Genomic DNA, 15,018 nt, shown 5'->3' on the forward strand with positions numbered 1-15,018 from the left:
GACATGTTTTTTCTTGGGCACTGGGGAAGATGATCGATGCCAGGAGACATAGGATGATGGTGGAGTGCTCCTCACTCCTTCTGGGTCCAGGGCTTGAACTGTTTGCAATTTTGGCAGTGGACTTTCTTATGAGCTTTCCCTAAGCATTTGAGGCAGATCAAGTGCAGGTAGCCCAAAGGCATAGACTTATTGTATAAAGCGCAAGGCTTGAACCCCAGTGATCGAGACAAGCCTCAGCACCAGGACAGTGGACAGCTCCACTATTTAAGAGTGGAGGAGCCCAAACTACTAAAACTATAATAACTATTTACACTAAAATTGACAGAAAATCCACTAAGAGAAGGATTGCCTAGGCAATGAGGGCGCCAGCAACCGTCATGGGCAGTAAGGAGGAACTGAAGGGGAGTAGGCTCAACAGAGCCCTTTATACAGATGCTGTGAGTGTGTAACACCAGGGGGCGCTAGAGCAGACTGAAAGGATATGTTAACTATGCTAGGGACGCGCACACATGCCTACACTGGAATGGACACATGCAAGCACTCGAAGATTATTATTTGCCACTGGCGAAGCTGTGAGGACGGTAGAGAATACAAGGGAGGAACCTATACCGATAGGGTCCTAAAAAATGGATGGAACAGCCCAATGTTATAACCTCCAAAATCCATTTGCTGGATGTAATTTGATGATTCCCAAGAAAGAGGATTGAGGGGGCAGGGATGCTCAGCATCAGATATGGATAATGGAGATGTTTGTGGTCAGAATGAAAACTTTGTAGATGAAGGCTGTTGCATCAATTCAGGTGCAATGATCAAGAACTTTCACGTCTACATTCTGGATTTTTTTGTTTTAGGTGGCTCCAGCACCATATAGTAGAGATGGGAAACTAAGCTGTCTGAAACCAAACTAAATCTCCTTGTTTACAGGCCTATATATGCCCAACAACCAAAAGATGGCCCTATACTCCTTCAACAAATGCAGGAAATCATTGTGGACTCAGATAAGTTAAGACCATCACAGAGGAGATTCTCTACAGTGTTCTGGACTTCATGTGGAAATCCTGAAGACTGCAGCCACAACACTGGACACAGAACTACAGCTGTGAAGACAGAGTGGGCTGCTGTGTCACAGAATCAAGAGAAGCTCCCACAGATGTCCTTGCAAGAAATTTTCCCTCTGTGATAAGAGCCTGAAGATGTTCCCTCTGCTCTTGAAGGAGATGTTCAATAAAGGAATTAAATTCTGAATAGTTAATGTGGTTATGGTTTGTCAAAATCGTCTGGCAATTAGCAATTTTGCATTGCAGGGTGGCAGACAACTAACTTTTGCGACCAAAGTCTTTGCACTTTTGGTCTTTATCATTTTGGACTGTGAATTCATTACTGAATTCACAACTAAGGAGCTTTAGGCAGAATGGGAAGGTAGTCTAAACCACTAGTCAAAAAGTAGTACTGTGTCTGCTCTCCCAGCTGTTCAGGGAGCCAGTAGTGGGGGGGATCTGCCACATTGTCTTGTTAGGATCTAACAAAACTTGGTTTACTGGAAGGGCTACTTGTGTTGAAGATGGTGTGTGAAGAACATCCAGCAATTTGTGTTGAGTCTCCGGTAATCCTTCTAATGGGATATGAAGAGCATCTGCTCCTCTTTGTATCAACTCCTGAAATTATTTCAAGTCATCTATGGAACAGAGAAGGCATAACAATTTCATCTTGGGAGGATGATGAAATAATAGTCTCTGGGGTTGCCTCTTTATCAGCTCTCCTTTCTTGATCCTCAACCTTCTCTTCTAGTGGTGTAGATTGTTGTTGGGGAACAGAGGGAATCGATTGAGTGCTGACATTGGCACTCCCTGCGACCCTGGAGAACTGTTGGTGATAAACAGCCCAAGGGTCCTAATAGGGCCATAGAGGAGCAACTACAGAACAGGAGAGACATCCAGGACTGACTGTACTGAAGAGGGTGCTGAGCACAGAGGTCTCCCAAGCCTACAAGTACCCCTCAATGAAGCAAATTCAGGAGAGGGTGGTCTAGGTAGGAATCTTAAGAGCCCTGAACAAAATCAGAGTCTGAAGAGTTCTCACCCACACAGTCTCATGGAGGCACAAAGGAGGAATGATGGTTTGTTTCTTCGTATGCATGGGTACTGGGGAATCAGGTAGTATTCCTTGGGGGGAGGGATAGCTCAGTAGTTTGAGCATTGGCCTGCTAAAACCAGGGTTGTGAGTTCAATCCTTGAGGGGGCCACTTAGGGATCTGGGGAAAAATCAGTACTTGGTCCTGCTAGTGAAGGCAGCAGGCTGGACACAATGACCTTTCAGGGTCCCTTCCAACTCTCTGAGATAGCTATATCTCCATATTTTTACCAGTCACATGTGAGGTACTGGAGATAGTGGAGGTTGCAGTCCTGGGGGTCTGACTGAGAGCAATAAAGGAGATAAGTTCACTGCAGATAAGAAAATCCCTGGAAAACCTGAACTCCTGCAGCACTGGGTGCAGTTGTATGGGAACCTGTTGAGCTACAGATGTGGAGGCCTCCAGCACTGAGGAAGGTATTGGAGGCACCAATGCCTGCAGCGGTACTAAAGACGCAGTCAGAGCTGCAGGAGGTGCCAATTTCTATGTGAAGGCCCTGGAATCTCTATCAGCAGAGTCATGTTTCTTTGGTGCCGAAGTCTTCAATGGGTACTGTGGAATTTAGAGGTGCTTGAGGACTTTGATCTGGAGCTCTTGGTACCAAGACTACTTGAAGCTTCTGTGGAAGCCTTTGAGGGGCATGGGGTCTTTGTTACAATGCATCTCAGAGTTATGCTCTTTGAGAAGATTCAGTACTCCTCTAGAGCAGTGGTTCCTAAACTGGGGTTGGTGAACCCCTGGGGGTTCACGAAATGTTACAGGGGATTCTCGGGGAAAAAACCCTAATGGTGGACAGAGTTGTCCCAAGGGACACCAGGGCTAGCAGCCCGGAGCCCCTGGACTTCCAAGAGCTAAGCAGATCAAAGCAAGCATATCGATCACACAGAGATTTCAACTTCAAGTCTTCTTATAAGAAATGCAAAGAGAGGTGGATATTTTTTGCTTTTTTTAAAATTAAATAGGCAGCTAGTGTTGTTCTAAAATGATTATGAAGAACAAGTTTAAGCTTTGTTGTAACAACTGTTTGCCTGGACTGTTCAAGACCTGAATGCTTGTGTAGGAGGAACTGTGAGTTGGCTTCTTAAATCCCTTCATGCTATTTCACCTCATACTCATTGATGAAACCTATGACCCTTGTATTATAATAGGCTTATTCAAAGTGATACAAGCGACGAAAGTGAGATCTTGAAAGAGTGTTGTCGTTTTCATAATGTAATAAAAATAGTCATGATAAATAATAATAAATAATACATTATGCGTAATCAGCATGTCCTAAAAACCAATTTTATATTTCCAGGATCACTGCTTTTCTAATTTATACTCAGGTAAAGGAGATAATCCCTGGAAATATTTATTTTTAGGAGGGGGTTTGCGAGACTTGACATTTTAGTGAAAGGGGTTCACGGATTGTTAAAGTTTGGGAACCATTGCTCTAGGGAGAAGTCTTTCCCATGTCATCTGTAGGTCTCCCAGAGGCTGATGGGGAACAATGGTCGCTTGCAAGCCACTGTACTGGGTGGGGTGGGGGATGTGGTCTCCAGGGCTGGATCGGACACTGGACAAAGGGAGCGTCTCATCATAAGGAGGTGAAGTTAATCTCCCTGCCCCTTCTGGAGCAGCTCTTAAAACTAAAGCAGATTTTGCACTATGAAAGCATGTGTGAATCCCTGAAGACAGGAGACAGTGCAAGGTGCCATCGCTAACCAGGAAGGACTCTCAGCAAGTGAGGCAAAGTTAGAAGCCTGGGGACTTAGGCATGCCCCCAAATAAAAACAGGTTTCTTCAAAACAGGGGATTACCCTATACTAGGGGGCATTGCGATGGGAGGCAAAAGCCTCAACCAATGGAAAAAAGACACCCCCCCAAAAAAGAACCAAGAACACACTAACTAAGAGAGAAGCTTTTATAGAAAGAAAATATTAAGAACAAGTACTGAGTATTATGCACGTTCCATCTTTGGCAAAGCATGGTTGAGAAGGAACTCAGGGCAGTTCAGCTGTCGCAGTACTAAATACCCTCAGTACAGGCCAAGAGGATGCCTGGGGTGCATGGGCAGACCAAATAAGTACTGCTGCCAAAAAATTATGATCTAAGGCACATGGGGTGCACGTGCACCTCAAGTGGAGCACCCACAGGGACACTCCTAGAACAAGAACTAGCCACTCTTCTTAAGCTCTAAGATACCAGAAACACACATTTAAGAACAATTAAGAATCTCTCCCTTGGCATCCCCACAATTTATACCATGTGCCATAAAGCCTCATTGCATGGCACTTCCTTGTTATTCATTTATACTCCTTAATCTCAGCATTTCCCTTTACAACTATGTCCAAATATTGGTAGAAAAGTGGCGTAATCTGGTCTGCTGGATTAATTTATTGTTCCAAACTACTGCCATCAACATTCTTCAACATTACTAATCCTGTAAAAGCAGCAAAGAATCCTGTGGCACCTTATAGACTAACAGACGTTTTGGAGCATGAGCTTTCGTGGGTGAATACCCACTTCCTCAGATGTCATGCATCTGAGGAAGTGGGTATTCACCCACGAAAGCTCATGCTCCAAAACGTCTGTTAGTCTATAAGGTGTCACAGGATTCTTTGCTGCTTTTACAGATCCAGACTAACACGGCTACCCTCTGATACTTGATTACTAATCCTGGCTCTCTCTCATATTTATTCATTTCTATCCTTATACTATCTGATTTTTGGATAATCTATTTGAATGTGGAATTCAACGCATAACAAGTCTATATTAAGATGTGATCCTAAAGAAGGCTCAGCTAAAGACATATATAATTTTGCTATATATCTTCGATGAAAAAAATACATTTTGTTCAATATTTTTACTTTTAATCATTTAATTTATGTCCAGACTTTCTATTCAGCTATAATGCTTCTGAAACCAAATTTTACAGCATAAAAAGATGCTACTGAACTCCCATGTCTCATTTTTTACATGAAGCATAGGCAGATCATGTCAGCAATAGCTTTTACTAAAGATGTATTTACTATTCATTCTGCTATCATTTTTATCTATATGAATCACTATTTTATTCCTACAATGTACCACTTCCAGCACATGCTGTATTTATATTTCTATGAGGAAACCTGTTTGCTTATATACAACTCTAGATTATATAGTTGGTTTTTTTGGTTGTGTTTTTTTTTGGAAATAAAGTACCAGCCCTCAGGTTTCCCCCTCCCGCCCCCATTCGTAAAATACAGTCATGGCCACTAGATGGCTTGAAAATATGACTTGCAATGCAATTTAGCGTTTTACCACTAGATGGTAGCTACAGATCATAAACTGATTCTTAACAAGAACAGGAGTACTTGTGGCACCTTAGAGACTAACAAATTTATTTTAAGGTGCCACAAGTACTCCTGTTCTTTTTGCGGATACAGACTAACATGGCTGCTACTCTGAAACCTGATTCTTAACACCAGCTTGACAGTAAAAGTTTGTCTGATTCTCTCTCAGTTGGGCTAAAACAAGTTTAGATAATGAATGATCTGTTTGCTGCTTTACACAATTAAAACTAAAAGCGGCAAATTTGGTTTTAGGGGACCTTTGGTTTAAAAAAAAATCACAATGTAATGCTGGAAACTAGTCAGTCAGTCATAGGGTCTGTCTACACCACACACTCCTTTCAGCAGTGTGTACAGCACATGCACTACACGAACCCTACCAACAGCAGTACAGATGGTAAGGCAATGCTTAGGCGAATGGAGTAAGGACACATCTGAACCCTACTCACTCAAGCAGTGTCTCCACATCAACTCCATTTTTAGCAATGTAGTTTTCTCACTGCTCAAACAGTTCTCCACTGCCGAGCCTTTCCTTGCTGCCTCTCCTTGCCAGGGCCTTTCACAGAAGCATGTAGCTACACAGTGCAGCATAAACACTACCTACTTTTCACTGTGGTGTGTACCAAAACATACCCTACACACCACTGCCAGTGATGTGCAGTGTAGACATAGCAACAGAAAATGAGTTATGTCCCTCTTAGGCAAACCACAAGAAAATGTACTGTAGGGAATATGTCAGAATTATCTAGTTTTACATACCCAGAGGAATGGGAACAATTCTCCAAGCTCTTACAGATCTCACCCTCTGGAAAGTGTGAGATTTTTATTTCCATGCTGAAGTACCTCTTTCATTATTTCACTCCATTTCTCTTTAACATAGCCACTTGCCAAACTTCAAATCATTTCCTTCTTCCCTGTTGGTGTTTAAATCCAAGCGTTGGCTCCGCAACTCCCATTGGCTGGGAGGTGGCACCCGCGGGCAGAGGCAGTTGCCTAGCCATGCCTCCACCTAGGAGCAGCAGGGACAGGTTGCCACTTACCCGACGCTGCCCAAGGTGAGCACTGCCTGGATCTGGCACCCCCTCCCACATCCAAACTCCTTCCCTCTTAGTTAACCGGAATTTTTCTCCTTACTAGCACCCCCCATTCCCCTAACATGCCAGATAACCAAGCTTTTACCATATATCTGATAGAAAATAAATGGCGCACAGCACACAGTTTCAGTGAATGTAAGTGCTAAGGCAGTGTTGGTGACAATCCAAAGATTATCTGGAGACAGTGTTTTACATTATTAAACTGATTATAATTTAAGAAGTTATATTTTACATACCTAAGTTAGTTCAACCTGAAAAAAATTAATACTATGTGGTCTGAACAACTCCCTCCGTAGCTGTTTAGTCTATAGGCCACCCATCTAAGTGTAAAACAGGTAGATTTTCAGGTAGAAGAGTAATTAATCACATTTCTGCCATCAAGATTTTTGAATTCAAGTTAGCAGTTCTGCAGCTGTTAGAACTTTATGATGTGGTCCACCGTATAATCTTGATATTCCTGAGGCTATCAACTGAGGATTTGTTCAGACTTATCTGTGGTAGGTGTAAGTTAGTTTTAACACCATTCTCAGAAGTGACTGAAAAAAAAAAACACAACATACTTGCTTTCTCTGAGTAACAGGTACAGTTTTACCTCTGTATACAAGTAAAAAGATTCCACTTGTTACAGTGTGTTCATGCAATTTACTGTGGCTATCTTTCATATTCCGCTGTTCCAGTGGAAATCTAAACTATACACCTTAAAGATCTAGGATGCAAAAATAACTTACTGAAAAATGCCAACATGAAGATGCCATCATTGCCAACTCTAAGTTGATCTGCATCACTGAAGTCATCTCGAGGTGGATATTCTTCTTCCTGAATTTATAGGTTGGAGATACTTCAGTGAAGGAAAGTTAACTTTAGGCTAAAGCACCATCTTGTAGACTTAAACTATTACATGTGTTTTTCAAAACACTCATTTGTTGACAAATCTACATAAATGAACCTCAAAAGAACAAAATACTATTAAATCTATTAAGCTACAGACAAATGAAGTTTATTGCTTTACTACGATAAAGCCCAGTTATCAATGAAACTCAAATCAACTTCCGGGAAAGAAACTGGAACACGTACATTGGAATTGATATATTCAATTTAAATTGAGCTGCAGACCATTTGAGAGAAAAAATTATGTTCAACACCTTGCAGAAAAAAAATCCATCCTCAATGTAATTCCACTGTCTTCAGTAGTTGAGTTATACCATGGATGAATTTAGCCCAATTTTATTTTAACATACCCTGTTCATGTACTCAGTGTAAACAGAAAAAAAATAATTACATATTTGGTTGGCAAGTACACTGCAGACATAATAGCTAACGTTCATTGTCACTGTTTGTGCTATTTATCCTCATGTAACAGGTAATTATTTTCTTCCAACTTGAGAGGATACCACTAAGTCGTCAAGGAATTCACATTTTGTATGTTGACTAATATTCACCATATTAGAAATATTTGACATTTTTACTAAAGTTCAAAGGATCATCACATTTTCAGAACCACAGAATTCACAGAGGTTTCTGGTTTTTGTTTTTAAGTAAAATGTCATCTTTCATCACAACATACTTTATAAACTACACACAAGGATGTTGTAGAGACATTTTAAAATAATCCCCATAGCTATGACCACCATTTTAGCTCGTTATTTGTAAACAGTTTTCATATAACTACAGTTCAATCACATTTAAATACTTTTGGTGAAGACTGGATTTTAAGTGTGTACTGGAAGCCTCAGATCCTAGCACTAGCAATAAGTTTGTATTTGTACAGGTTGTGCAACCTACAAAAATCTAAGACATTAAGATATTTTATTTATATGCAAGAGCTAGAAAGTATTTTAATTCATCTTTTTAAAGTGAGATCTTAATACAGTTTTCAGTTGTTGGGTTAGAAGAGGGGACAACTTACATAAGAACATTTTACACTTCCAAAGTAGACTGAGCAAGATAAGTTCCAGCTTTTAAGCTTCCAAATTTAAGTATTTAGAATAAGAAAAGTCAGTTTAATATAGCACACAGTGAAGTACTTAGTTTCTTAAGATGCTAAACTTGCAGGCTTACATAGTTCCAAATTCAGACATTTATATACACACACTTTTTAAAATAATTTAAGTTTAAATAAAATGATTTAAATATAAATGCACTATACCACTACACATATCCAATCAAACCTATGTAGTACACATTTTATATTAGAGCTGTGATTTTTTCTGACAAAATATTTTTCTTTTCAGGCCCTAACTACACTGCATTAGGGCTTCCTGATGTACATTTTGGAAATTCTAGCATGAACTACTGTCATGAGCACAAAATAAGCTCCTGTTACAGTGATGACTGTCATCCTGTTGGTGTCACTAAGCATAACCCTAACTAACTCGGGAGGGTGGAAGGCCACAAGGGTATGGAGCCTTCCTGGCTTTAGACCTCAGCAGACAAGAGTCCCTCCATGTTTGAACTTTAATCGACCTAAAAGGCCAGGTGTAACAGCCGTTATCAGTTGCAACAGTTCTAACTGGTCTAAAGCAGAAATGAGGCCTGTGCACCTTTAGCAGAAGGACAAGAAAACTTGCAGAAGGAAAACTTACTAACGAGCTGCCGCGGCCAAGATTACTTAATGCACCTGCGCTTACGTTATTGCTACTGGGGGAGGAGGGGGGGGGGGAGAAGAAAGAAGAAAGAGAAAAAAAAAAAAAAAACTTATAAAAAAAGGGAAAAGCCGCTTGTGTAGGGGTGCTGGATCTGAGGCATGCTAAGTCTCCCAGCACCGCTTTGAGATCTCAAATAAACTTTGCTTGCTTCTCCACCCTGGTGTGTTTATTGGCGCTAAGCACTCTGGGCACGAACCACTGCTGCTTGCCTCTGGCACCCTCTGTGCCTGCAACAATCCTAGACAATCTCACATGTGGTAGCACACTTCAAAACAAAGTATCAAAGCAAATCAAAAGCTTCACTAACATGGTGCCACCAGAGGGCACAGTTTAGAAATTTGCAACTCAACAGGTGCCTGCACCCAACAAGAGCCAATTACAAGTATTAGGTTTGGGTGCACACGCTGAGGAGTGAGTGTGCTGATGAATCTGACTGCCAATCACTCGGCATGCCATACAGTGCAGTGAGGTATAGATGGGCAGGAATGGGGCATTCAGCTGCTGCTGCACCCACCCCGTGGGCAAGAGGCAGCTAGAGACAGATCAAAGGCACAGAAAGTCCCCACCTGGCAGAGCCCAAAAGAGATGGTAGTGCTGACAGATTCTGGGTGGGTGGGAAATCCAGTTTGGGCTTCAAAATATGGCCCTAGCAGACCTCTAGCACAACTGTAAACCAGTTCTCAGGATAAGCATTACAGTTTATTTTCTGACTTCTTAAAGAAGTCAAGTCACAGACAAGGAGACACCTACAAGATAATGATTCACAAAATTCCTCAATCATGTTAAAACACTGAAATCCCTAATCCTTGTTTTGCTTTAATGATTTAAATGTCTCATCTCCATTTTCGATTTTGATAAGAGATAAGATGTATACGTAGTTTAGCATTTCTCTTGCCTACACATAAAATTGTAGGTGTCATGAAACAGTTAGAGAAATAATATATCAATTTAATTTGAGAATTATGAATTTACATGGCAAAAATGCAAAGTTGTATACTATTTTTTGGTCAGTTACAACAGTCCTCTTTAAAGTACAGAAAATATACATATTTTAAAGCCACTTCATGCAACTTTGGGCACCCAAACACTGACCCTTTCACTGTTACTTGATCTTATTCCAGGTCCAGTCTCAAATACTAAACTAGAAACAGCAATTTTCACACACTAAAATTCTTATCCACACATGTGAAATCTGTATTATCTGTTTAGAGGAATTTTAATAGAAGGTTGGAAAAGGTGTAATTAAGATTTGTACTTAAGGCTAAGAGCATAAAAGGTGAAAGCTAAAAATAATGATGCCGTTGTTTAAAAGTGGCAAGACAGGCTACCTCTTGCTGCAAATAGCATAATGGTCAGAAGAGAAAATATAAATTCCTGTAGCTTCTTAAAGATTGCTCCCCTCCCCCGCCCAAATTTTATGTTATTATTTTAGTTCATCTACATTAAGGGAAAACCAGACATAGAATACCAAACTAGCAAGATCATTTATTTGCTTATTTACTGTTTTTATCCAAAACAAAATATAAAACTTATAATTTTACAAATGAAGTAATATTTCAGAGAGTATGAACAAAAATACCTCCCGGATGCTGTTCTAACCTTTGCTTTGTATCTTCCATGACATCTAACTCTTTTTAAAGTGTGTTAAACTAACACTACATGATCTGTAGATAAGACAGCTGATTAATTCATCTGCTGTTAAAAATGAATGCCCCCTTTCCTCCTGTTATCAGGTAAGTTTTTATTACAAAAGGAAGGACAGACAACTGGGACAAATTTGCAAAAGGTGGTCAGCCTCACCCTGCAAACTATAAGTGCCCACAGCCATTTTTAAAAATTCATGGTAAAGATACCCTGGGATGCACAAAAATCACTCTGCTTTGAAAATGTTACTGGGCAAACAAGCAGCTGCAGTTTTAGCTCAGAAAATTAGGCACTTAGAGAACTTAGGCAGAACGTACCATCTCTGTATATGCCAAATATGCCTAAATGGGGAGCGTAAGCCCTAGGGGGCTGTGTGCATCTTTAGGCACCTAAATAGCTTTGAATATTTAGCCCAACTGCTGTTATGGCTTTAAAAACATGCATGTTTTGGAAGTTACATTACATAAAAGTTTACATTTAATGTGCACATTTCTCAAATTCATGTGCCAAAGTTTACTTTCTCAGTCTTTGATGGCACAAAATATAATTCTTGATTTAAATAAAAAATGTTAACGTTGCTTTAGTAATTTTTTTTTGAAAAGATGGAAAGAGAATCACATTCTTCATTATTTAACCATAGTACACCATGGTGTATCTACATAGATGGATTAAAACATTTTGAACAGCAAAAAGGATTTGCTAATATTTTTATTTACGAACATAAAGAACAGCCATACTGGGTCAGACCAAAGCTTTATCTAGCCCAGTATCCTGTCTTCCAACAATGGCCAAGATCAGGTACCCCACGGGGCATGAACAGAACAGGTAATCAAGTGATCCATTCCCTGTCGCTCATTCCCAGCTTCTGGCAAACAGAGGCTAGGGACAGCATACCTGCTCATCCTGGCCAATAGCCATTGATAGACCTATCCTCCATGAATTTATCTAGTTCTTTTTTGAACCCTGTTATAGTCTTGGCCTTCACAAGATCCTCTACAAAGAGTTCTACAGTTTGACTGTGTTGTGTGAAGTACTTCCTTTTGTTTGTTTTAAACCTGCTGCCTATTAATTCCATTTCATGACCCCTAGTTCTTGTATTATGAGAAGGAGTAAATAACACTTCCTTATTTACTTTCTCCACATCAGTCATGATTTTAAGGACCTCTATCATATCCCCCCTTAGCCATCTCTTTTCCCAAGTTGAAAGTCCCAGTTTCATAACTCTCCTCATACGCAAGCCATTCCATACCCCTCATCATTTTGCTTTCCCTTTTCTGAATCTTTTTCCAATTACAATATATCTTTCTTGAGATGGGGCAACTACACCTGCATGCAGTATTGAAGATGTGGATGTACGATGAATTTACAAAGAGGCAATATGATATTTTCTGTCTCATTATCTACCTTTTTCTTGATTGCTGTTGCACATTGAGTAGACGTTTCAGAGAACTATCCACAATGACTCCAAGATCTCTTTCTTGAGCGGTAGCAGCTAATTTAGACCCATAATTTTAATTTAACTTAGACCCATAATGTTTTCCAATGTGCATTACTTTTCATTTATCAACACTGAATTTCATCTGTCATTTTGTTGCCCAGTCACCTAGTTTTGAGAGATTCTTTTGTAGCTCTTTGCAGTTTGCCTGGGAATTAATTATCTTGAGTAGTTTTGTATCATCTGCATATTTTGCCCCCTCATTGTTTACTTCCTTTTCCAGATCATTTATGATTCTGTTGAATAGGACTGGTCCCAGTACAGACCTCTTAGGGACACCACTATTTAGCTCTCTCCATTCTAAAATCTGACTGTTTATTCCTACCCTTTGTTTCCTATGTTTTAACCAGTTATCAATCCATGAGACCTTCCTTCTTAACCTATTGAAATTAAATGATAAACTTCTGTCTAGATCCATGAACATTATAATTATAACATCTTTACATGTCTAGCTCCCACATATGAATGGAAAGCTACATACTGAAATCAAGATCTTTCCTGGGGAATCCGAGTGCAGAAATGCACACACACTGTTCTAATAATTTTAACCTATTTTGTAAAATTGAGGTCTCTTATTGTATGAATAGTGCAATTCCAGACCAAGCTGTATTAACTGTGTTATAACATTTACATAATAAATTGATAACCTTAAAAATAATGCAATTGAGCACTTTGATACTAATCTTAAATCAAGGTTATAGCTGCATGTAAAATTCAAATAATCCCAGATTATACGAGCCCTCTGGCAGCATAAGGTTTTATAATCCTCAAAATGACAGACTGAAGACACCTTTCAGGCCAGTAGTCACGCCTCCACTAATACAGGTTTGCCCTGTACAGTAACTCCTTGCTTAATGCTGTAGCTATGTTCCTGAAAAATGCGACTTTAAGCAAAGCGATGTTAAGGGAATCTAATTTCCCCATAAAAATTAATGTAAATAGGTTCCAGGGAAATTTCTCTCAGACAAAAAAGATAGATAAGAATAAGTTTTTAAACAAACAATTTAATATTGTACACAGCTTGATGACTGTGAAGCTTGGTTGAGGTGGTGAAGTAAGATGGTGGGATATTTCCCAGGCAATGCCTTAATGCTAAATGATGAACTAGAACAGCTGAGCCCTCAAGGGTTAACACATTGTTATTAATGTAGCCTCACACTCTACAAGGCAGCGCAAATGGAGGGAAAGGAGACAGCATGGCAGACAGAGACAGAGACACACACTGTGTGTGTGTGTGTGTGTGTGTGTGTGTGTGTGTGTGTGTGAGAGAGAGAGAGTGAGATGCGCATTGCCCCTTTAAGTAAGCCGACTCCACTCTAAGTACATTGCCTTTTTAAGTAGATCAGCAAGTTGAGACAGCCCCTGCTGCCAGCAGGCTCCCTCCATCCTGAGCCCTGTTGTGTCCCCTCCCTCCCCACTCTATGGAAATGTGGTAAGCGAGGGGCAGGAGCAGGGGGGGAGGACAACACCCTGACATTAACCCCTCTCCTTCCCCCTCCCCCCCACTCCCAGCAAGCAAGAGGCTCCGGGGAACAGCTCCAAGGCATAGGGCAGGAGCAACACATGGCAATGGGGGTTGGGGGAGACAGACAACTCAACTGCCAGCAACTGATAGCCTGCTGGGTGGCTGCTGCACAGGGAACTTAGAGGAGAGGGGAGCTGATGTGGGGGCTGATGGTCCACCCGGATTCTAAGCCCCCAGCAGCTAGCTCCAACAGGCTGCTCTTTCTGCAAGCAGTGGACAAAGCAGGCGGTTGCCAAACTACGTTATAAGGGAGCATTGTGCAACTTTAAACAAGCATGCTCCATAACTGATCAGCAAGATAACAACATTAACCCAGTCAACTTTAAGTGAGGAGTTACTGTACAGAAAACCTTGTTTCAGTCTTTCTTGAAAAGTAAATACCCCCTCCCACTGGTGTTTTTAATGGGGTCTCTTAATTTTTTAATCATGTGGTGACCTGAACTGAATCCCCATTATTGCTTAGTGTCCTTTAATAAAGATTTTTTTTTTAAATAGGTGGAAACTGCTACAAAACACATGTTGATTCAATAGCATTCTATAAAAATTAAAGACATGTCTCTGCTTCCCAACTGTAAACCCTTGATGCCTTTAGAGCTATAAACAAAAGCTTTAATTCACTTAATCCCTTTCATTGTATAGTTCATATAGTGGATTATGCAGCCCAAATAGGATGAACAGACAGCAAGTGTGAAAAATCAGGACAAGGGTGGGAGGTAATAAGAGCCTGTATAAGAAAAAGATCCAAAACCTGGGACTGTCCCTATAAAACCGGCACATCTGGTCACTCTAAGCTCAAAAGATTCATACAGTTTTTTGTAACTGTTACAGATCTTATGATATACTTGTGACTAGACAACTGATTCGGTTTTTAAGACCAGAACTAAAAGATTGCAACATTTAAGGAGATAAAATACATTAAGAATCTGGATAAGTATCACAAATACAATAGCATATTCTGTAAAAAGAAAAGCACTAACTTCCCAGCATCTTCAGATTTTAGTGGCACCTGTTACTGCCACTATGAGTAAGGTTCTATCATCAGCTCCATTATGAACGTTTTTCAGGGGTTTATAACTTTCTTGTAACTGAAACTTGGCATGTAGGGTCTACCCTAAGAAAAATTGGCTAGTCAATTAAAAAAGTAGAGTCTTAAGGAACCCGTTTGACAGTTTG

General features: G+C 40.3%; 1 protein-coding gene across 4 annotated transcripts in view; it reads right to left on the minus strand.

The window, feature by feature from the left end:
- NDFIP2 (Nedd4 family interacting protein 2) overlaps positions 1–15,018 on the minus strand; it is an 83,470-nt gene that overhangs the window by 31,826 nt on the left and 36,626 nt on the right. For all 4 annotated transcript variants that reach the window (XM_050951466.1, XM_050951446.1, XM_050951476.1 and 1 more), the window contains one exon: positions 7,265–7,352. In XM_050951466.1, the coding sequence (XP_050807423.1) occupies positions 7,265–7,352 (88 nt within the window). The remainder of the gene's footprint in view (positions 1–7,264; positions 7,353–15,018) is intronic.

The sequence above is a fragment of the Gopherus flavomarginatus genome, chromosome 1 (assembly GCF_025201925.1).
Source record: "Gopherus flavomarginatus isolate rGopFla2 chromosome 1, rGopFla2.mat.asm, whole genome shotgun sequence".
Classification (NCBI taxonomy): domain Eukaryota; kingdom Metazoa; phylum Chordata; order Testudines; family Testudinidae; genus Gopherus; species Gopherus flavomarginatus.